The sequence below is a fragment of the Anser brachyrhynchus genome, assembly GCF_964034855.1.
Source record: "Anser brachyrhynchus genome assembly, chromosome: 28".
Lineage (NCBI taxonomy): Eukaryota > Metazoa > Chordata > Aves > Anseriformes > Anatidae > Anser > Anser brachyrhynchus.
In genome coordinates this window covers 3,173,687-3,195,249 of record NC_137721.1, presented here as the reverse complement: position 1 = coordinate 3,195,249, position 21,563 = coordinate 3,173,687, and the positions used below count along the sequence as shown (strand labels likewise).

The following is a 21,563-nucleotide window of genomic DNA, read 5'->3' as shown; positions in this document are numbered from 1 at the left end:
TGCTGGGGTTGTTCTGGGGGTGTCCTATGAGTTTTGGGGGGTCGAGGGGGGGCCTGGGGATGTCCCATGAGTTTTAGGGGGTTCGGGAGGGGCCTGGGGGTGTCCCGTGAGGTTTTGGGGTGCCGGGGGAGTCTGGGGGCGTCCCCTCACTTTTGGGGTGCCGGGGGGGCCCTGGCAGCTTTGGGGCTGTTGGGGCCCAAGGGGGGTCCCCAAGGGCTTTCTGCCGGCTTTGGCGCCCCGGCGGGGGTGGAGGGGTCCCGGTTCCCGGGGCTCCGTGGGGGGGGGTCCCGGTTCCCGGTTCCCGGGGGGGGCCCGGCGGCTGCAGAGCGTCCTCCCGGCCGGCAGGTGCCGGTGGCGGCGGCGGCGGCGGCGGGGCCGGGCGGCGGTAACGGCCCCGGCGGAGCGAGGCGGCCCGGCCCGGCCCGGCCCGCAGGTACCGGGGGGGCCCCGGCGGGCGGCGGCGGCGGCGGGGGGCGGGGGGCGGGCCGGGGAGGGGGGGCCTGGGGGGGGGGGGACCGGGGCCGCGGGGGGGCGTGGGGGCGGCTCTGGGGGGCACGGGGGCTGCTGGGGGGCGCGGGGCTCTATAGGGGGTGTAGGGCCCGCTGGGGGGGGCGTAGGGCCTGCCAGGGGGCCATAGGGCCCGCTGGGGGGTCTGCAGGGTCTGCCAGGGGGCTATAGGGCCTGCTGTGGGGTCTGCAGGGTCTGCCAGGGGGCTATAGGGCCTGCTGTGGGGTGCATAGGGCCTGCTATGGGGTCTGCAGGGTCTGCCAGGGGGCTATAGGGCCTGCTATGGGGTGCATAGGGCCCGCTGGGGGGGTCTGCAGGGTCTGCCAGGGGGCTATAGGGCCTGCTATGGGGTGCATAGGGCCCGCTGGGGGGGTCTGCAGGGTCTGCTAGGGGGCTATAGGGCCTGCTGTGGGGTCTGCAGGGTCTGCCAGGGGGCTGTAGGGCCTGCTATGGGGTGCATAGGGCCTGCTGTGGGGTCTGCAGGGCCTGCTGTGGGGTCCACGGGGCTGGCTGTGGGTGCACAGGGCTTGCAGTGGGGTGCAGAGGGGCAGCTCAGGGGGCTATAGGGCCAGCTATGGGGTCCATAGGGTCTGCTATGGGGTCCACAGGGCCTGCTGTGGGTGCATAGGGCCTGCCATGGGTGCAGGGGGGCAGCTGTGGGTGCACAGGGCCTGCTGTGGGGTCCAAAGGGCTGGCTGTGGGTGCATAGGGCCTGCCATGGATGTATAGGGGCAGCTGCGGGGTGCGTACAGCCTGCTGCAGGGGGCATAGCGGGGTCTGTAGGGCCTGCTGTGGGGACGTAGGGGCAGCTGTGGGGTGCATAGAGCCTGCCACAGGGGGAATAGGGCCTGCTGTGGGGTCATTGGGCCTGCTGTGGGTACATAGGGGCAGTTGGGGGGTGCACAGTGCCTGCTACAGGGTGCATAGGGCCTGTTGTGGGGTCCAAAGGGCTGGCTGTGGGTGCGTAGAGACTGCTACGGGTGTATAGGGCCCGCTGTGCGGTGTGTAGGGCTGTCAGGACACGTTGGTTTCCTGATGCCCCCGTTTCCACCCCACTGTTTCCAGCCTGAGGCAGGTGCAGGGACGCTGCCCGGCATGGGGCGGCCGTGGGGCATCCTGCAACCCTGCCAGCCCCATGGGGCAAAGGACACGCCGTGGGGCAGAGGGCACGCAGTGGGGCAGGGTCCCCATGCCCTGTGGGGCAGGCTCACCCCATAGCCGGCCCTGCAGCCCTTGCAGAGGCCGGGTCCTGCCCCGGGGCTCTGGGGGAGCGCAGTCGGGGTCCCTTGGGGCTGGGAGACCCCAGGATCAGGGCCCCCGATGACTCCTGAGGGCTCTCGGTGGGGTGTCCTGCTGTGGGGTGGGCGGGCTGCGAGATGGGGGCACGGCCCCCGTGCCCTCTGTGGCCGATTCCTCCCCACCGAGCTGGGCTGCAGGAGACTAAATCGGGAGGCAGCCTGCGTCGCCGCAGCCCGGCCGTCATCACGCGGCGCTGAGCTAAAAATACCCGGGCGGCAGCCAGCGGGCCCGGGGTGCCGGCTCCAGGGTCCCCGGGGTCCCCAGGGTCCCCGGGACAGGGATGGGGACAGGGACGGGCTGCGCCTTGCCCACGCAGGGGATGCTGGCTGTGCCCCCCCCCAATTAATGGAGTGTCCTCAGACCCCCGTCCTGGGGTCGCAGGTCCCGTGGGGACACGGCGGCTGCTCCAGTTCCTGCTCCGGGGGTGCGTGCACGGGGCTGGGACCGGTCCCATTGCCCGGCGTCACACCCCGGTGCCGCGTGGCCCCCCCACGGTGACAGCCCCCCGGCTCAGGGCTTCGTCGCCCGCTTCCTTCCCCTTTCCAGCCGCCCTGCGCAGCGCGGTACCCGAGCCACCCTGGGCGAGCGGGGGACGTGGGGACCAGCTCCCAGCCTGGGGGGGCTGCGCCACCGCCCCCCGGGACCCCCATCTCCGTGTGCCGTGGATCCCCCCGTGCTCGGGGTGCGGGCACGGCCCCAGCCCCTCTGTCGGTGCCAGCTTCCCCGTCCCCTCGCCGCGCAGCGTGACCGGCAAACAGGAAGCCTCCTCCCTTCCCGTCCCCGGCGCTTTCGCCCCGTCAGCTCCGCCGCCTGCGTGCCCCACGGCCTCTGACTGCTTGCCGTGGGGCGCCCCACGGCACCGGGTCCCGCGGGCAGGGCGGGGGTCCGGGTGCGAGCCGTGCCGCTGCCCGCCGCCCGTCCCCAGATGCCGTGAGCCATGTCGGACGAGAAGCCCCCGCAGCTGGTGGACTACTTCGTGGTGGCCGGACTGACGGACGCCTCGCGGCCGCTGGAGGACGAGAACCAGCAGCAGCGCCCGGCCCGGCCCAGCGAGCCCATCACCGACGTGGCCGTCATCATCCGCTCGCAGGGCGAGGAGGTGCCGCACGGCTTCACCTGCATCGAGACCACCACCTCGGGGCACCCCGTGGACCTCAACGCCGGGCTGCTCAACAACCCGCAGATGTTCATCTGCTACAAGCGGGGCCGGGACAAGCTGCCCCTCATCGAGCTGGGGTGCGTCCCCGCGCCCGGGGGGGGGGTCCCGGAGCTCTCCCCCGGGTCCCTCTCACTGCCCCCCTCTCCGCAGGGTGCACTACGAGGGGAAGGACCGTCCCAAGCCGGGCTACACCATCCTGGACACGACGCCCTACAGCCGCTCGGCCAACCTCAACTCGGGGGGCCCGGGGCACCAGCGCACCTTCCTGGTGTACCGGCGGGCGGCCGAGCCCCAGGGCCACAACGCGCTGGGGGTGACCGACATCTGCCTCATCATGCCCAGCAAGGGCGAGAGCACCCCGCACACCTTCTGCCGCGTGGACAAGAACCTCAACACCAGCATGGTGGGTGCGGGGACCCCCCCCTCCCCTTTTTTCCCTGGCGGGATGCTGCCTGTGCTCACCCGCCGCGCTCCCTCCTTGCAGTGGGGCCCGGCCCTGTTCCTGTGCTACAAGATCGCCATGGCCAAGGCCAACACGCTGGTGTACGAAGCAGGTAGGGGGGGCTGCGGGCTGGGGGGGGGGTCGCTGGGGGGGGTGGGGGTCACGGGCTTGCGTGGGAGCTGGTGGTGGCTTCGCCTTCGCCACCCAACCGCTCTCGTGCTCCTCGGCGAGGTGGGGATGGGAAAGGTTTGGGTGGAGGTGAGGGTGGGAGAAGGTACCCGGCCGCCACCGCAGGCGAAACAGCCTCAATTTGGGGAAGATTCATTCAATTTATGGCCGTTAGCCCGACCGGCGGCACCTCGCTGCCCTGCTGCACCTCCGTGCGCGTGGGGAGAGGGGACCCCCGCTGCAGCGCTGTCCTTCTGTCGGCGCAGGGCTGCTGGGGCGCTACCCCGAGCAGGACAGCGAGTCCTTCCCGCTGCCCGAGTCCGTGCCCGTCTTCTGCCTGCCCATGGGCGCCACCATCGAGAGCTGGCCGGCCGACACCAAGTACCCGCTGCCCGTCTTCTCCACCTTCGTGCTGACCGGCGCGTCAGGCGACAAGGCGAGGCGGGGATCCGGGGCTGGGTGGGCGTCGGGGGGGGGAGGGGGGTCGCACCCTGACCTCCCCCCCCGTCCCCTCGGCGCGCAGGTCTACGGGGCCGCCATCCAGTTCCACGAAGCCTTCGCCCGCGAGCGGCTGTCGGAGAAGCAGCGGCTGCGGCTGGGGCTGCTGAGCGTGGTGGACCGGCGGCCCATCGGCGGCCGCTCGGTGCAGACCCGCAAGAGCATCTGCGTCCTCTCCCACTGGCCCTTCTTCGACGTCTTCCGCAAGTTCCTCATGTTCATCTACCGCTACTCCATCTCGGGGCCCCACGTGCTGCCCCTGGAGACGTGAGCGCCGGGCAGGGCGGGGAGGTGGCCCCGCGGACCCCCGGTGCCACCCCGTCGCCCACCGGCCGCCCTCGTGTCCCCCCCCCCCTTGCAGGCACATCTCGCACTTCATGCACAACGTCCCCTTCCCGTCCCCGCAGCGCCCGCGCATCCTGGTGCAGGTGCGTCGCCGTGCCCGTGCGCCCCGCGGTGCCCGGCGCGCTCCCGGCTCACCGTGCCCCCCTCTCCCCGCAGATGTCCCCGTACGACAACCTGCTGCTGTGCCAGCCCGTGTCCTCCCCGCTGCCGCTCAGGTGGGGACAGCCACTGGGGGGGGGGACGGACGGACCGGGGAGGCAGGGGACACCCGGGGACGCCCTGCTGACGCCCCCCGTCCCCGTCCCCGCAGCGGGGCCAGCTTCCTGACGCTGCTGCAGAACCTGGGTGCCGACAACGCGGTGACGCTGCTGGTGGCCGTGCTGACCGAGCAGAAGCTGCTCATCCACTCGCTGCGCCCCGACGTGCTCACCAGCGTGGGCGAAGCCCTGGTCTCGGTGAGTGCCGGGGGTTATTTGGGGGGGTCCGGCGGCGCCGGCTGCGCCGTGCCCCCCGTGGCGCCGCGCTGACCGCCCTGTCCTGTCCCCAGATGATCTTCCCCCTGCGCTGGCAGTGCCCCTACATCCCGCTGTGCCCGCTGGCGCTGGCTGACGTGCTGAGTGCCCCCGTGCCCTTCGTTGTAGGCATCCACTCCAGCTACTTCGACCTCCACGAGCCCCCCAAGGACGTCATCTTCGTCGACCTGGACACCAACAACATCTTCCAGTGAGTGGTGGCACCCGTGGCTGGGGGGGGACGTGGGGGGCACGCCGCAGGGCCCCCCCCCCCCCCGAGGGGGCTGCAGGGGGCTCTGCTCTCTGCCAGTGTTGTGGGGGGGCTGGTTACCAGGGCTGGGGAGGGGGCTGGGGGTGCTGGGTGCTGGATGCTGGGGTTTTGGGGTGCTGCAGTGCTGGGGTGCTTGGGGAGATGGGGGTGTTGGGGTGCTGGGGGTGCTGAGGTGCTGGGGTGCTGGGTGTGGGGGTTGCTGCGTGTTGGAGTGCTGGGGGTGTTGGGGTGCTGAGTGCTGAGGTTTTGGGGTGCTGTCGTGCTGGGGTGCTTGGGGAGATGGGGCTGATGGGGTGCTATGGTGCTGGGGGTGTTGGGGTGCTGGGGGGTGTAGGGGTGCCAGTTGTTGGGGTGCTTGGGGTGCCAGGTTTTGGGGGTGCTGGGGGTATTGGGGGTGCTGGGGGTGTCAGGGGAGGCTGGGGGTGCTGAGGCCCTTGCTCTGCCGGGCTGCCAGGGTGTTGGGGTGCTGGGGGCGTGAGGATGCCGGGGGTGCTGTGCTGCCAGGGGCACCGGGACAACGGGGTGCTGGGGGTGCCGGGCACTGGGGGGGGGGGGCGGTGGTGCTGCCCCCGTTCTGTCCCCCCCCCCCAGGAGCGAGGAGCGCAAGCTGCTGTCCCCACGGGCGCTGCCCCGCCGGCCCTGCAAGGTGCTGCTGGCCTCGCTGCACAGCCTGTCCCAGCAGCTGCACGAGAGTGAGCGGGGACGGGGGGGGGGGACACATGGGGGGGGCTGGGACTCACGTGGGGGGGCTGGCACCCACATCTGCCCCCCCACGCCCCCCCGCAGTGTACAACAAGCCGGTGGAGGAGGCGTCGCTGGAGTTCCTGCTGACCGACTACGACCTGGTGTACGGGCGGCGCAAGCAGCTGGAGCTGGAGATCCGGGCGGCGTTCCTGCGCTTCATGGCCTGCCTGCTCAAGGGCTACCGCTCCTTCCTGCAGCCCATCGCCCCCGCGCCCCCCGAGAAGAGCCGCGAGACCGCCAGCCTCTTCCTGCTGCAGGGTGGGAGGGGGGCTGGGGGCGGAAGGGGGGGTGGAAGGGCAGGGAGAGGGGTCTGGAGGGCCCAGTTGGAGGGGTCTGGGGGGGATGAGGGGCATCCTGGGGGGCTCGGTGGGGGTCTGGAGGGGCTGAGGGGCATCTTTGGGGGGCTCGGTGGGGTCTGGAGGGGATGAGGGGCATCCTGGGGGGCTTGGTGGGGGTCTGGAGGGGATGAGGGACATCTTTGGGGGGCTCAGTGGGGGTCTGGGGGGGATGAGGGGCATCTTTGGGGGGCTTGGTGGGGGTCGGGGGGGCTGAGGGACATCCTAGGGGGCTCGGTGGGGGTCTGGAGGGGTTGGTGGGGGTCTAGAGGGGTTGGTGGAGGTCTCTGGAGAGGTTGGTGGAGGGTCTTGGAGGGGTTTTAGTGGGAATCTGGACATGTTGGTGGGGGTCTGGAGGAGTTGATGGGGGTCTGGAGGGGTTGTTTGGGGTCTGGGGGGCTCGGTGGGGACCTGGAGGAGGTGGTTGGGAGCTGGAGAGGTCGGTGAGGATCTGGAGGGACTGGTGGGCATCTGGGGGGGTTGGTGGGGGGCTGGAGAGCTCGGTGGGGATCTGGGGGGCTGAGGGGCATTTTGGGGGTCCAGGCGGGGTGTCAGGACATCCCTGACTCTGCTGTCCCCCCCCCCCGGTGCCCCCCCCAGGCTTCCTGAAGTCGCGGGAGCGGGCCTACCAGAAGTTCTACGGGCAGCTGCTGCGCACGCAGCTCTTCACGCAGTTCATCGAGGACTGCTCCTTCGCCAGCGACCGCTACACCTGCCTCGAGTTCTTCGACAGCTGCGTGGACAAGGTGGGGCCCGGCCTCGTGCCGTGTCCCCGTCCCGGGGGGGTGGGGGCAGCCCGCGGTGACACCGCCGCTGCCGCCCCCTCCCCAGGTGCAGGTGGAGCTGGAGAAGCCGGAGGACGTCCCCTTGATGGAGCTGGACGACTCGCACGGCAGCGAGCACACCGTCTTCATCATGCCCCCCGAGGAGCCCACCGGCCCCGACGGCAGCGAGCTGCCCGCCTCCTACTGGTGAGACCGCCCCCAAACTCCCCCAAACCCCCCCCCAAAACCCCACTGAGCTGTGCCCCCCCCCCCCCCCAGCTACGACGGCTTCCCCACGCTGCGCCCCGAGCTGCTGGAGCCCGCGCAGGACCTGCTGATGGCGCAGCTGTGCCAGGCGCGGAGCAGCGCGCCCAGCAGCCCGGCCCCGCGCCGGACCAAGCAGGTGGGGCCGTCGGTGCCACGAGCTCGCCGCGCTCAGCGCCGTGCCCCCCGGGGGAGGTTCAGCGCCGGCTCGGGGACACCCACCCGCCCTCTTCCCTCGCCCAGGAGATGAAGGTGGCCCAGCGCGTGGCGCAGAAGTACTTCGGGGTGCCCGACATGTGGGCCAAGTGCCTGCTGGGCCACTGCTACGGGCTGTGGTTCATCTACCTGCCCACCCACGTGCGCGCCGCCCCCTCCAAGGTGCGGGCGCTGCAGCTGGCCTACGAGGTGCTGCGCAAGATGGAGACCCACAAGGTGGTGCTGCCCGACGAGGTAGGCGACCCCCCCCCCCCCCGCTGCGGGGACGAGGATGGGAGGGGGGGCTCCTTCTGACCCCCGCCCGCACGCCCCCAGGTCTGCTACCGCATCCTGATGCAGCTGTGCGGGCAGTACGGCGAGCCGGTGCTGTCGGTGCGGGTGCTGCTGGAGATGAAGCGCGCCGGCATCGTCCCCAACACCATCACCTACGGATACTACAACAAGGTGGTGATGGCGGGGGGGGGGCCCCGGGGGGGTGGGGGGCACTGGGTGGGCGCCTCCCGGGTCCTGACCGTGTCCCCCCCCCCACTCCGTGGCAGGCGGTGCTGGAGAGCAAGTGGCCGGCCAGCACCCAGGGGGGGCGGCTGCGCTGGGCCAAGCTGCGCAACGTGGTGCTGGGGGCGGCGCAGTTCCGGCAGCCCCTGCGGCAGCGGCAGCGGCAGGCAGGTGAGCTGGGGGGGTCATGGAATGGGGGGGGGGGGGGGGGACAGCGACAGGGGTGCCGCCCCCGCTGCCACCCCCTCCTCGTCCCCGTGCAGAGCTCCAGGAGCCCCCCGCGCCCCCCCGGCCCCGCGCCGCCCTGCAGCGCCAAACCACCTGGGCCGGCCGCAGCCTGCGGGACCCCCCCGCGGCCCCCCAGCTGGTGAAGAGCGGCAGCCTCAGCTTCCCCCGCGCCGAAGCCACCACTTTGGAAGCCGGAGTCGGACAGAGTGAGTGGGGCCGGGCCGGGCAGGGGGCGCCGGGGGGGGCCCGGACCCCTCCACCGCCCCCTCTGCCCCCCGCAGTGCTGCGAGCCCTGGGCGCGCCGGAGCCCCCCCGGGTGCGGGACGCGGCGCCCGCCTCGGCCGAGGGCAGCCTGTCGGACGTCAGCTTCGCCACCGACGAGAGCGAGCGGGCGGACGAAGCGGGGGCGGCGGGGGCCGGCGGGGGCCGGCGGGAGGCAGAGAGCGGGGGCACGCCGCGGCGGGGGCTGGCGGCCAAGCTGCAGCAGCTGCTGTCCCCCGGCAAGCGACCCTCGCCCCGGCACGCCGCCGACGGCCACGGCGGCCCCCGGGACGGTGGCGGCACCGAGCAGCGGGACCGGGACCCCCCCCAGCGCCGCAGCCCCATGGACACCCTGCTGCACCCCCGGGAGCGCCCCGAGTCCACCGCCTCCGAGGTACGCACCCCCCGGGCTGGCGTTGGGGCGCGGTGGCGGCCCCGTTCTCCCGGCGTTGGCACGGCTGTGCCCCTGTCCCCGCGTGTCCCCGCGTGTCCCCGCAGAGCTCCGTCTCGCTGGGCAGCGAGTTTGACTTCTCGGAGACGTCGCTGGGCAGCCACAAAGCCGCGGAGCCCCCCGGGGACGTGGCGCAGGAGCCCCCTGCCGTGGAGGTGAGCGTGGGGGCCGGGTTCGGGGGGGGGGGCTCAGCCAGGGATCCATGGGGGGGCTGACGGTGTCGGCGGTGCCGCCAGGTGCTGCTGTCCAGCTGCTCGCGGTGCCAGGGCTGCGGCTCGCTGGTGTACGATGAGGAGGTGATGGCGGGCTGGACCTCGGACGACTCCAACCTCAACACCACCTGCCCCTTCTGCGACCGCGCCTTCGTGCCCTTCCTCAGCATCGAGATCCTGGACTTCCAGCAGGCCCCCAGGTGGGCGCCCCCCGTGTCCTCGGTGGGCCCTGTCCTGCCGTCTTCTGGGGAAAACGCTCTGCAGCCCTATTGTGTCCCTTCTTTGTACCCAGTGTCCCCACCTGCCATCCCGTCTGCTGGCCTAATGCCCCCGTCTGCCCCTGGTGTCCCCTATCTGTTCCTGATGTCCCCTGTCCATCTCTGGTGTCCCCTGTCCTTCCACCCTCTGGTGTCCCCTGCCCATCCCCCTGTCCATCCCTGGTGTCTCCTCTCCATCCCTGGTGTCCCCTGTCTATCCCTGGTGTCCCCTATCTATCCCTGGTGTCCCCTGTCTATCCCTAATGTCCCCTGTCCGTCCCTGGTGTCCCCTACCCATCCCCGAAGTCCCCTGTCCATCCCCGGTGTCCCCCGTCCTTCCATCCTCAGGCCTCCATCCCTCTGCAGCCGTAACGTCCCCTGCCCGCCCCCGCCGTTGTCCCCGCTGTCCCTAACCCCCTCTTCCCTGCGCAGCGGGGCCGAGGACGGCTCCGTGCCCGCCCCGGCCGCGCAGGGCCCCGTGCTCAGCGACCGCCACCGGTGCCTGGCGCTGGACGACGGCGAGCAGGAACCGGGACCCCCCCCGGGGCTGTGCAACGGCTGCGCGGAGCAGGCGGCGCGGGGCCCTCCGCGGCGGCAGGAGCGGGTGGCCTTCGCCTACCTGAGCCCGCTGGTGCTGCGCAAGGAGCTGGAGAGCCTGGTGGAGAACGAGGGCAGCGAGTGCCTGGCGCAGGCGGCGCTGGTGGACAGCCACCCCATCCTCTACTGGAACCTGCTCTGGTACTTCCAGCGCCTGGGGCTGCCCAGCAACCTGCCGCGGCTGCTCCTGGGCTCGCAGCACGTGGCGGCCCCCCCGCAGGTAACGGGGGGCGGGGGGGGGCTCTCTTTGGGGTGGGGGGGGGGGGCCCAGCACCCACCGCCGTGTCCCGCAGGCACAGCCGCCCGACGCCGCCGCCTCGGTCGGGGTGCGCTTGCTGTGGGACGTCCTCGTCCCCGAGCCCGACAGCGTCCCCCCGCTCTACGTGCTCTGGAGGTTTCACAGTGAGTTTTGTTTTTTTAGGGGGGGGGGCAGGGTGAGGAGGGGGGTGCTGCCCCCCCCGGCCCTGATGTGCTGCCCCCCCCCCCCTCCCCCAGGTAACGTCCCCAGCCGCCTGCAGGCCTGGCAGCACCGCGAGCACCCCTTCTCGCTGGCCTTCCTGGAGGCCGTGCTGCGGCACGTGGGGCTGAGCGAGGTGCACAAGGCCATCGCGCTCTTCCTCGACACGCCGCCCGCGCACGGCGGCCCCCGGCACACGCAGAGGTACCCCCCCCTCAATCCTACCCCCCTGCTCAATCCTAACCCCCCCCCTCAATCCTAACCCCCCCCTCAATCCTACCCCCCCCCTCAGTCCTAAACCCCCCCCATCCCAATCCTAAACCCCCATGGGGGGGGGGGCTGCGTACCACCCCCTCACCTCTCTGCCCCCCCCCCAGGAGCATCTACAGGGAGATCCTCTTCCTGATGCTGGCGGCGCTGGGCCGGGAGCACACGGACATCGGTACGGGGCGATGGGGGGGGGGGGATGAGGGGGGGTGTAAGGGGGGTTTTGGGGGGGGCCGTGGCCGTGCTGACGCCCCCCCCGTCCCCGCAGCCGCCTTCGACAAGAAGTACAAGTCGGCCTACGCCAAGCTGGCGGGCAGCCTGGGCAAGGAGGAGCTGCGGCGGCGGCGGGCGCAGCCCCCCAGCTCCAAAGCCATCGACTGCCGCAAGAGCTTCGGGGCCACCCTGGAGTGTTAGGGCCGGGGGGGGGGGGGGACAGGGCCCGGCCCCGCAGCAGGCACACGGGGGGTGTGTGGGGGGGGTCCCACCGCAGCCCCCCCCCCCTCCCTGCCCGCTCCCAGCAGGTTTTGTACGTCCGCGTTAAAATATTTTTATTTATTTATTGCCCCCCCTCCCCCCCCCCCGCCTCGCTGGAAGCTCCCCCGCCCCCCCCAGCCCGTGAGGGCCGGTTTTTGGGGGGGGGGGGGGGATGTCCCTGGGGGGGCGGGGGGGGGGGGGGGCCGCCCTCGCACTGTGCAATACGGCGCCCCGCGGGGCCCGGCTCTGTAAATAAAGCCGCTTCAGTATTTTCTCCGCCTGCCTCCGCCGCCGCCTTTTTGTGTGTGTGTGTGTGGGGGTCCCGGTACCGGGGGGCCCCCCCCCCCCGGGGGGCCCCCCCCCCCCAAAGGCCCGGCGGTACCATAGAGAGGAGCAAGCCGTGCCAGAGCGTCGCCGCCCGGCGGCCATCTTGAGGCCTAGCGGAGGCCCCGCGCCTCCGGGCCTGGCGCCCGGGCCCGGCGGGCTGGGAGCTCGTAGGCGGGGGAGGGGTGCGGGGGGGGGTGCGCGGCCCTGCCCGGTTACCGCGGCCCGGCCCCCCCCCCGGCGTCGCGGCGGGCACGTGCGGGCGGCGCCACGTGGGCCCCGCGGGCGGTACGGCGGCCGCCGTGGGCCGAAAGGCCGCGGGGGGGTTTTTTGCCCGCCGCCGCTGAGAGCGGCCGGCCGAGTGCCCGGATGTCCAGGCTCGGGGACCCATTAAAGGCGCCCCGCGGGGAAGCTCGCCGGCTCCTCATTGGCCTCCTCGCTTGCCAATCGCCCGCCCCGCCGGCCAGTGAGAAGCGAGGGGCGGGCCCTCCGCGCCGCCCTCCGCTCGCCGTTGGCCGGCCGCGCCGTCGTTCTCCGCGCCGCGCCAATGGGCGTCGTCGCTGGGGTCGGGAGGCGGGGCGAGCGCGGCGGGGCCGCTGCCCAATCAGCGGCATTGTTTGTGGTGGTGCCGGCTGCGCTCCGCGGCGGCTGCTGGCGGCGGCGCCGCGTCTGCTCCGCCCGGCCCGGCCCGGCCCGGCCCCGCTCGGCCCCGCAGCCCCGGGGCGGCGCCAGGTGAGGGCGGGGGGGGGGGCACCGGCACCGGGAAGGGACCGGGAGGGGATCGGGGGGGGGGGCCGCGGAGGGCACCGGGACCGGCACCGGGAGGGGGAGGGGGCACCGGGAGGGGGCGGCCCGGGGTGGGGTGGCCCGGGGTGGGGGGGCGGCGGCTCCTTCCTTCTCCCCACCGGGGACCGGGACCGGGACCGGCCGGGCTGGGGCGGGGCTGGGGGAACCGGGACCCGCCTCCCCGGTACCGCGACCGGGAGGGGAGGGGGGACGTCACCGGGAGGAGCCCCCCCGGTGTGCCCCCCCCCCTCCAGCCTCCGGTGTGCCTGGGGCGCGATCCCCGCCCGCCCCCCCCGGCCTCCCCCCGGTCCCCGCACCCCCCTCCCCGCACCCCCCCGTTCTCCTTCCCCGCCTCCGATCCGCGGGGGGGAGGGGGGGGGCGCGACCGGGGAACCCCCCCACACCCCCGCCCTTCCCCGGCCCCGCACCGAGCGGGGGGGGCCCGGTGTCCGCCCCCGGCCCCGCCAGCCCCGGGCCGGCCGCGGGGTGGGCGTCGGGGCGCGGCCGGGGGGGGGGGGCAGGCCCGGGCCCTTCCTCGTCCCGCGGCTCGGCTCCGGGACGCGCCTCGCGGGGGGGGGGGGATCACGGGGGGGGGGGGATCACGGGGGGGGGTCACCGGGGGGGTTCCTCCGGTGCAGGGGGGGGGGGGGGGCAGCGTACGGCTGCGATCCGATTGATTCCCTTGAGCCGCCGCGCCGTCCTCGCCGAGATCGCCCCCCCGTTCCCCCCCCGAACGGCTTTTTGGGTCGGTTTTCCTTTTTTTTTTTTTGGTTTTATTTTATTTAAATTTTTTTTTTTTTGAGGTTGCCTCGAAGGCTGCTGGGGGGGGGGAGGGGGCTGAGTCCCTGCAGGGAGAAGGAGTGGGAGGCTTCGCCTCGGGGGGGGGGCTGGGTGCGGATCGCGGCAGCTCGAGGGGCCGCACGGAGGCAACCGGGGCTCGGCCGCTCCCCCCGGTCCTGCTCCCCCCGGGGCACCGGGCACCGGTGGGCTCCGTCCCTCGTTCTCGGGCACGGCTGGCTTTTAACCAGCCCGGCCGCTCCCGCCGGCGTCGCTCGGTGCCCGCGGGGCTCGGCTCGGTCCCCGCGTGCCCCCGGCTGGCTCCGTGCCTGCGGCACGGCGGCGGAGCTGGGCCCGGCTCCCCTCGAGGCTCCCCGCGCTGTAGGGGCCTGGAATTCGTCGCCCTCCTCCTCCTCCTCCTCCTCTCGGTCGCACCGGAGCCGCTGTCGCCCACCGACGGGCACCGGGAGCCCCGCGGCGGGGGGGGGCTAGGTCTTAGCGGAGCCTCGGCGCTTTTCCCGGTCGCGAGGCGGCGCGGAACCGGCCGTGACGTGCAGCTGACAGGGAGCATCCATCTTTGCAGGGCTGCGCTCTGCCCGTGCCGAGCGGGGCCCCGCTTCCTCTTCCGACGCCCGCTGGGCTCCCGCGCCTCGCCGCGGCCCCCGCTGCCGCCTCCGGGGCTCCGGGGACTTTGGGGGGGGGAGAGCGGGGAGAGCCGCCCGGCGGGGCGAGCTGCGCCCGAGCTGCTCCCGGAGGCGCCTTTTCTGCCGGCGGTTTTCTTCCGAGGGGGTGGCGAGGAGCCGCCGGGACGCGCGGGGCTCGGAACGAGGCGCGCTTCCTGGCTGCCGCTCGCTCGGTGCCTTCCGTCGCTCGCTGCTCCCTGTGGGTTTCAGGAAAGCTGACCAAATGAGGCTTTTTTTCCCCGCCTTCCCCTGTTAATTAGCAGTCCTCCGGGCCGCGGTCCCCCCCCCATTGCGACCCCAAAATGTCCAGGGGGGGTGGCAGGGCCAGGCTGCGTCCCGGCGCGTCGCACCCCCACGCCCCGCTCGCTCGTGAGAGCTGCTGCTCTCGGGTTCCCGAAACGTTCTGGCAATAACGAGAACTGGGGATGTGGGGGGGGGGGGGGGGGGAGAAAAAAAAATCCCCATTTTTTTACAACCGACTTTATCTGGGGAGAGACTTCTTTATCTGCAAAAGGGGCTGAGGAGCGCCGAAACTGCGGCTCCACAGCACGTTGGGGCTGAGGCGCGGCAGCGAAATGTTTCTGTTGCAGTTTAAAAAAAAAAAAAAAAAAAAAGAGGAGGAAAAAAAAAAAAAAGATTGGCTATAAATCTAATCCCAGCGTAAAGCTATCCACCTCTCGCTCGCCGAAATTCAACCTATCAGGCAGTGCCACATGCTGCTGCAGCTTTACGGCGTTGGACCGGCCGCTGGAAGATGGAGAAGAAAGTTTTCTTTCCGCGCACGCGGCGTGCGGCTGAAATTTGAGGATCCCTTCGCTTCCCCCCTTCCACGGCTCCTCGGGGGCTGCTGACGAGCCCTGAACGAGCCCGGGGCTCGCGGGGAACGGCGCGGCGCTGCGCCCGAGCCTCCCGGTGCTCGGCTGCAGGTCTCCGGGGTTTCCTCTGCCGGCGCCGGTTGTTTTTGCAGGGGTTTTTTTTTTTCGCTCAGCACGTGGGCTGAGACGTTCGTCGCCGCTCCGTAGCTCGGTTTGCATCAGCTCGGCGCGATACGGCGAGCGATGGGGCCGGGGAGGTGCCGTGTGGCCACGGCTCCTCGTTCCTGCCCTGTTCTCCTAGGGGTAGGCTTGGGGCCGCTTCTTTGGGGCTCTTTGGGGGAATTGAGGCGATTTGGCCTGCCCAAGAAATGGTGAATGCTCTCGGTGGCGGGGTGCGCCAGGCTGGTCCTTACCAAACGAACCATTCCGCGAACAGAGCTTAGGAAGCCAGGGGTGCTGCCTCAGCCCCGCAGGTGATGGGCAACACCAGGGAGCTGCCTCGGGGGCTTTTTTTTTTTGGTCTTTTTAAAGGAATTTCGTTCGGAAAGCAGTAAGAAAAGCAGGGAGCTGCGCTGCTGAGCATCCCGGCAGGCCAGCCGGGTGGGGAGCGGCTCGTTCGGCTGCGGCACGGCCTTACTGGAAGAGGGGGGAGTTGAAGTGGGGTGTCGAGGGGGCGTTACCCCGCGGCCGGGGCTTTAAGCGTGTGCTGAGCCCCTCGGTGACATCAGGGTTCCGGAACGCGGCCCCGGAGCTGCGGCGTCTCCCCGGACGCTGCCCCCAACACGGCAGCGCCCCTCGCCTGCCTCCCGCTCCTCCGCCTCGCTCTCTGCAGGGAATCAGGAGGGGAAGAGCCCGGCTTTGTCCGCGAGCAGCACGCAGGAGGTGAGAGGTTTCGGGGCACGGAGCGCTCCCGTTTTACCTTCGGGGCTGGGAGCCGACGGGAGCACGCCGAGCTCCTTGGCGGGGCGCTGCGTGCCTGCTGCCTGCCCTGGCGCTCCTGGGCTGATGGCTGCTCTCGGCCTTCCTCGAGCATCGCCAGCTGCGCGCAGCGTACCTGGGCGGGAAGCGCCGTTTTTCTGTTCCTTTCTGGGCCTCAAGCCGAAAGGAAAACTCGAAATCTCGCTGGGCTCAAAGGGCACCGGCCGGATTTGGAGAGGTGACTTAACGGGGCGCGGGGACGGCGCAGCAAACGGCTCGGGGCTGGCAGAGGATGGTCCTCACGCGCGGAGGATCCCTCGGCCCTTCCATCTCCCGTTCCCGTAATCTGAAGCAATGCCGTCGGGATCTTGTGCCTCAAGGAAAAAAAGGAGCAGTTTGAGGCTGGCTGCTTGTTTTTTCCCCCCCGCGTGAGCCACGTGACGGGGGCAGCGAGCTCTGGGCAGAGGCGCACGGCAAATACGCGGCCGAGGTTCTCCCTCCGTTTGTTCTGCTGGCTCCGGGTGCTCCTCGCAGCAAACAGAGCCGCGCTTCCCAGCAGAGCTCGGCCCCGCGCGCCGATAACGCTGCCCCGAGACGCGGGGGCTTCCTTGTTGTGGCTCCCGACTTCCCTGCTTCTGTCCCGTGCTCTTAAATCGGAGTCAGCGGTTATCTCGGGCTGCGCTTTTCAATGTTTTGAGGTTTGCAAGGTGCTTTGCTGCACGCGTAGCCCTCGGAAAGCTCCCCCGTCCGTGGGAGAGGAGCCTGGGAGCTGCTGGGGAAGAGCCTGCGCTGCCGGGCTCGATCCCTCCGTGGCCTCCTTGGGTTTTGTACAATCGGGGCACCTCGTTTCTGGCTGCTCCTGAGCAGCCCTTGGAAAGAAAGGTTTACCTAAGAGGTTGTGTTGGAAAAGGGGAGATAACGGTAAACTTCGGGTCCCGATTCGTTTTGCGACTGCGGTCCCTGGCCGTGGAATATTATCGGGTTACTCGCGATAGCGGTATCCAGAATATGCCCGAAATCCTTCTGAAGACTCACATCCGTGTTGGAATTCGAGTGCCACACAAATGTGAGGGTGTGAGGAGAGGAGCTTCCAAGCCTCCTCTCTAAAATTAGACCGAAGAACGGCGCAGAGGAGTCTATAAAGAGCCTCGGGGGCTTTTTTCCACGCAGCCTCGGCGCAGCGAGCGTCTCGCCTCGCTCCTGCGCCCGCTCTGCCCAGCCCCGTCCATTTTGTGCTGCTCGGGATCGAAGCCGTCCGGCGGCGGCGTTCCCAGGTAGGTGGTGCCGAGCTCTGCACGCCGGGATGGCTTAACGGGCTTTCAGTGGGGGTTCTGGGTGCTTGTGGCTAGGTTTGAGCACGTATTTTGGGGCCGAACACTGAAATTGTCCCATCTGGGGGTCACGGTGCTAGGCGGGAGGCTGGCAAGCGCTACGGCGGCGTTGGTGAGCCCTGCCTGGCTCCTCGAGGTGCCAGGGCGGTCGGGAGAGCCGCGAGAGGCAGAAAGGCATTGAGACACCGCGAGGGTTGTGGTGGAAGACGGAGGAATGAGGGGGCTCAGGCCGCAAGGAGAGCGGCGAGGACGGAGGAGAGGCGCAGCGGCGTCGGGGCGGCCGGGGAGCCGCTGCCCTCGGCCGCGCATTTCCTCGCGGCTCTGGGTCTGCGTCGCAGCAGTTGGCGTCCTCACAGCAGCTCTTTCTCCTGCGTGCGTTTTTCATCATGCCGTTTCTTGAAAGGCAAACATCACTGCTGCTGAATATGCAAATGCGCCGTGCCGTAGGTGGGGTGCCTGGCGCACGCGCGGTGGGAGCCTGCCTCCTGCCTCCGGCCCCGCGCTGCTGCCTTTTGGGCACCTGCGTTAGAAGAGCAGCGGCTGGGGGGCAGGGGGGCAGCAGCTCCTCGTGGTCCTGCTCGGCCCCGGGGCTGGGAACGCCTCGGGCTGCCCCGTGCCTGTGACCCCGCGAGGGCGGCGGTGGCGGCGCCGCTGGGCTCGGGCTCCCGGGGCAGGTTGTGAGGCGGGGGTGAGCCCCCAGCGCCCGCAGCCCCTCGGTTTTGCATCGGCGCCTGGGTTCAGGCCTCGCCGTCACCGGATCTGGGAAAACGAAGGCAGGAATCCCGTTCTTTCTGAAAACAGCTGCCCAGAACCCGGCTGCCGTCTCGGGAGAAGGCCGCACTGCTTGCCGCTTGTTGTCCTTCTCACGGACCTGCGGCGCGGGGCTCTGCCCGCGCTTATCTCGGAGAGGAGCGGCGTGTTTGGTGCACGAAGACAAAACATTGAAACGCTGCGCTTCGTTCCGGCTAAAGCTCTGCTGTGGGATCCCGGGCTTCGATAGCATCTTTATCACCAGACCTGCACAGAGACAAATATTTGCAAATCGGCGGCGGAAGGGAACAGAAGAAGCCCTCGGCACGCGCTGCCTGTGCGCAGTGCCTCCCTCGGCCTCCAAAATAAACGGGGCTGTGGAGGAGAGGGGCCGGGCTCTTCCTCGCCGGGCTCTTCCTCACCAGGGTCTTCCTCACTGGGCTCTTCCTCGCCCCTCTTCTCCCTCTTGCACCTGAGAACCTTCCAGTGGAGCCAGGAAGCAGATGGGAGCGAGATCCTTCAAGCTCTCGGCTCCGCGGTAAGGAGGGAGGACGTGTTCTCGCCGTGCCTCTTGTCTGAGACTAAAGTTGACGCTTTTTCCCCAAACTGTCAGGCCTGGTGGAGCGCTTCGGGGCGCAAGCCAGCTCCCGCTCCCCGTTCTCCTCCCGCCCGCGCCAGCAGCTCTCTCCTTAACATCCCGGCGCCAACGCTCGCTGCGTGCGGAGCGAACGTGAGATCTTGCTCTGCGCTCCCCTGCCATCGCGTCTCGGGTTCGGGAGACGCTAAGTGAGATGGATAACCTGAAATCCTCCCGCAGACAAGATCTTCGCTGCTGACAAGTTCCGGGTTTAACAGTTTGCGTGTCTCCTCTTTTTTCCTTCTCCCAACCGCCTAACGCGGTTTGTACGAGAGGAAAGATAATTCACTTTAATGAATTATAAAACTTGTTTCACTGCAGTGGGTCTTCATTTCTCCTTTTGTCTGCAGCAGAGTCGCTGTTTGAGTAGAATAAAATTGACTTAGTCTCTGGAAAGACAAAAGAACTGAAACTCCTTGCTGCTGAGAGCAGTCGAGGCGGGGAGGAGACGGGACATTATCTCGAAGGCCCCATATGCGCTGCCAATCGCAGTGTTTTGGGGGGCTTCATCATCCCGGCTTTTCATTTAAACACCTTGGCATTGCCAAATGGATCTTCTCTGCTTTTGCTTTGTGTTCTGGGGCTGTCGTTGAGAGCTGTACGCGGATATCCAGAAACAAACTGCAGACAGAGCCGTCCACGGCAGCCTCGCGGACGCCTGCGGTGCCTCTCCGTGTCTCACGCCCTGGCAATCCGGCGCTTTGAGCAGCGGGCTCTAACGTTTGCCGGGAGAGCTGCCTTCCCTTTCAGCAGTGGGACCTGCTGCTTAGCCAGAGGGGGGCTCTAGGTCCAGGTGTTGAAATTTTGGCTCAACGTGGATCCTTCTCCCTCGGTCCTGGCTGGTGGTGGCGCGGGGCGCAGCCAGCGTCACCCAAAACGCGCCTGAGCACGGCCTCGCTCACCTCTGTAAGCAGCCGGGAGGCAACGCTCTCTACATTTCTGCTGTTAGAAAGGAACTGTTGAGTGAAAGGAAATCAATCAGACAGACGCAGACTTTCGGAGAGTTTCAAAATGGTTGCTTGGGACTGGTCCCTTGTTGTTGCACGCGGCCAAACCTAACGCACTTTCCCCTTCTATGAATCACTCCTCAACTTGCTTGTTATTAAAGTCCCTGATTCTAATTTAATCTTGGAGGCTCGACAGCTTTAAATACCTACTAGTGCAGTGTGATTCTGCTCTGGCCCTTCGGTGGCTTCTTCTTGCGCTCCCTGCCACAACTCCACCGAACCGGCGGCCGTGCGGCAGCGCTCGGGGTGGCCCCGGCTCGGCGGCAGCGCCGCGTGCCACGGGGGACCCCTCGTGCCCCCAGCCCTGCTTGTGGCGGAGCGGCTTCGTCAGAAGGTGGGGCCCCGAACCCGTTTCTGTAGCCCAGCTGTTCCCAAATGCTTGGCCGTGTTCGGTCAGTGCGCTTCTGTTGGGGCTGGGTAAATGGGAGCGAGTGCTTGGGTAAATGGGAGCGAGTGCTTGGGTAAATGGGAGCGAGTGCTTGGGTAAATGGGAGCGAGCGGCGGTCAGGAAGCTGTTGTAAGGCCCCGAGGTGGTCTTGGGGTCGGCCCCGAGGGGGGTCTTGGGGCCCTGCTGGGCACCGCATGCCCAGGCCCGTGGCGTGGGCTCACCAGGGGAGGGTTTGAGCGCTGAGCCTCGCTGAAACCAGCAGCTCTTGGAGGCCGGCAGCTGTTGGACGTGGTTGGACCCCCACGCGCTGTGGCGGGGGTGGAAATGGGACCTGCGGGGTCCCACCGTGATGGAAACGTTACGGGGCAGCCTGTCTGTGTTGTCCTCGCTGCCAGCAGGCTGCTGGAATTGCCACGGACGTGACGAGCAAGAGGGCGGGGGGAGCTCGCCAGGGTGAGCTGGGCCATTCTGAGCAGGTCGAAGGACTTAGTTAAGCCTTGGTTGTGCGGCGTTCCAGAGAGAATTGATAATTTCGGAGGAGGCTGCCCCAAACCTGGGCTGAACTGAAGCGGTGCTGCTATGCCAGTTGTGCCTAGCCCACAGAAAACAAAGTAACTTTGGATTACGCTGAGGCAGTGCTCGCCGTCTTTTCCTGTTGAACATTGTTCTGCTCCGTGTCAGCTTGCTGCGAGCCTTGTTTCCACTTAACCAGTTCCTTCGCGTTGAGATTGGCAGCCTTTGAAGTTATCTTGAATGGCAATTTAGGTCTCTAGTTTAAAAAAAAAAAAAAATCACTCCTTTCCTCATGTAAGTGTGTTCCAGTTTCACCAAAACGTTTTTCAGGGTCCTCGGTGTGAGTCTGCAGCTGCGTCGTGCTGGTGACGATCATCTGTTTGCTATTAGTTAATGAGAGGGAAGGAAAAATGGCCAAGGAACACGACGAGGAAGGGATTTGCTCCGGGGTCCCTCCGTTTTGGAAGGGAAGAGGCAGCTCGGGCGGCAGATTTCCGACCCAGGGTGAGCGCAGGTGGGGAGCAAGCAGCGAGGGGGGGACGAGGCTGGGGGAGCACAACCCCGTTCCCTGCAGGGGAACGTCCCGCAGGGCCTCTCCGCATCCCTCGCCACGGCGCGGAGCAGTGCTCGGATGGCAGCCCGCTGGAGCAGGGTTTTCCTTCCGAAAAGCCGCGAGGGGAGGTTTGTCCTCCTTAGATGCATCGATTCAGAACGCCAGCAGCACCAGGGCACGTCTGTGTCCTCATCGCCCGGAAATGCAGCGCGAGGAGCAGGCTGCTGGTGGCCCCGTCCCTCGTTTTGAGCCGCTGACTTGATTCCTTCTTAATTCTCAGCACCAACACGTGTCCGCTGCTGGACTGAAGTTAAAATTCACTCCAGTCGCTGTAACGAAATCTTTTTCTCCCCCATCTCTGCTCCTGCCTCCTAAGCCGGGGTCCTGGGGGCATCGCCGGTGCTTCCTGGGCTGCCATCAGCCCTCGGGTATCGGGCTGGCCCTCGCCCTGCCCCTCCGTAGGTGCGGCGCCGTGCCAGTCCTCTGGAAGGTTTCATCCAGTGCCTGCTGAACACCAAGTCCCAGTAAATGAAGTCCAGGTGACCGCATCCCACTTCTCCGCTCGGCCGCCTCTCCCTTACCTCCCCGATTAGCTGCCTCGGAAAACGTCAAGGTTTGTCGCGCCGCAGCCCCCTGCCACCCGTCCTTTGTGGCCCGCCTGGAAGAATCGCGGCGAAAGCGTAAATGAAGAGAAGCCGGCGACTTCTGGGCTAATCACCCGGCAGAGCCGGCGGGGAGCGGGCGAGATTTCTCAGCCGTGGATCACCTGCAGATAATGAATTGGGTTCGGAGACGGAGCCGCATAAAAGCAGCTATTGTTAGCACTTTTGCAGATTTAGTCAAAGGCCTTTTCATGCT

The 21,563-nt window shown here is 68.8% G+C and overlaps 2 protein-coding genes across 3 annotated transcripts in view; both read left to right on the top strand.

Moving 5' to 3' along the window:
• The first annotated feature begins 357 nt into the window (after positions 1-357).
• On the top strand, positions 358-11,562 carry DENND4B (DENN domain containing 4B). Of its 2 annotated transcripts, XM_080570247.1 has the most exons (26): positions 358-433; positions 2,732-3,042; positions 3,116-3,368; positions 3,450-3,519; positions 3,842-4,340; positions 4,435-4,501; positions 4,575-4,633; positions 4,729-4,873; positions 4,966-5,141; positions 5,793-5,893; positions 5,988-6,203; positions 6,881-7,026; positions 7,112-7,251; positions 7,324-7,447; positions 7,552-7,758; positions 7,840-7,968; positions 8,064-8,190; positions 8,283-8,453; positions 8,529-8,902; positions 9,007-9,114; positions 9,196-9,371; positions 9,861-10,245; positions 10,319-10,427; positions 10,521-10,686; positions 10,860-10,924; positions 11,018-11,561. In XM_080570247.1, the coding sequence occupies exons 2-26, from the start codon at positions 2,744-2,746 to the stop codon at positions 11,161-11,163; spliced, it is 4,458 nt and encodes a 1,485-aa protein (XP_080426373.1). In that variant the 5' UTR covers positions 358-433; positions 2,732-2,743; the 3' UTR covers positions 11,164-11,561. The 2 variants fall into 2 exon arrangements, with proteins under 2 accessions (XP_080426373.1, XP_080426372.1); XM_080570246.1 differs by having other exon boundaries at positions 8,283-8,902; positions 11,018-11,562.
• Positions 11,563-12,128: 566 nt separating this feature from the next.
• GATAD2B (GATA zinc finger domain containing 2B) overlaps positions 12,129-21,563 on the top strand; it is a 34,811-nt gene continuing 25,376 nt past the window's right edge. Inside the window, exon 1 of the mRNA XM_080570248.1 lies at positions 12,129-12,279. The gene's annotated coding sequence lies outside the window, so the exon portion shown is untranslated. The remainder of the gene's footprint in view (positions 12,280-21,563) is intronic.

Bases quoted from the DNA above. Each gene is read 5' to 3' on its own strand.
- DENND4B (XM_080570246.1), top strand. From the start codon at position 2,744: ATGTCGGACGAGAAGCCCCCGCAGCTGGTGGACTACTTCGTGGTGGCC. The intron at 3,043-3,115 runs GTGCGTCCCCGC...CCCTCTCCGCAG, and splicing joins CTGCCCCTCATCGAGCTGGG to GGTGCACTACGAGGGGAAGG. The intron at 6,204-6,880 runs GTGGGAGGGGGG...TGCCCCCCCCAG, and splicing joins CAGCCTCTTCCTGCTGCAGG to GCTTCCTGAAGTCGCGGGAG.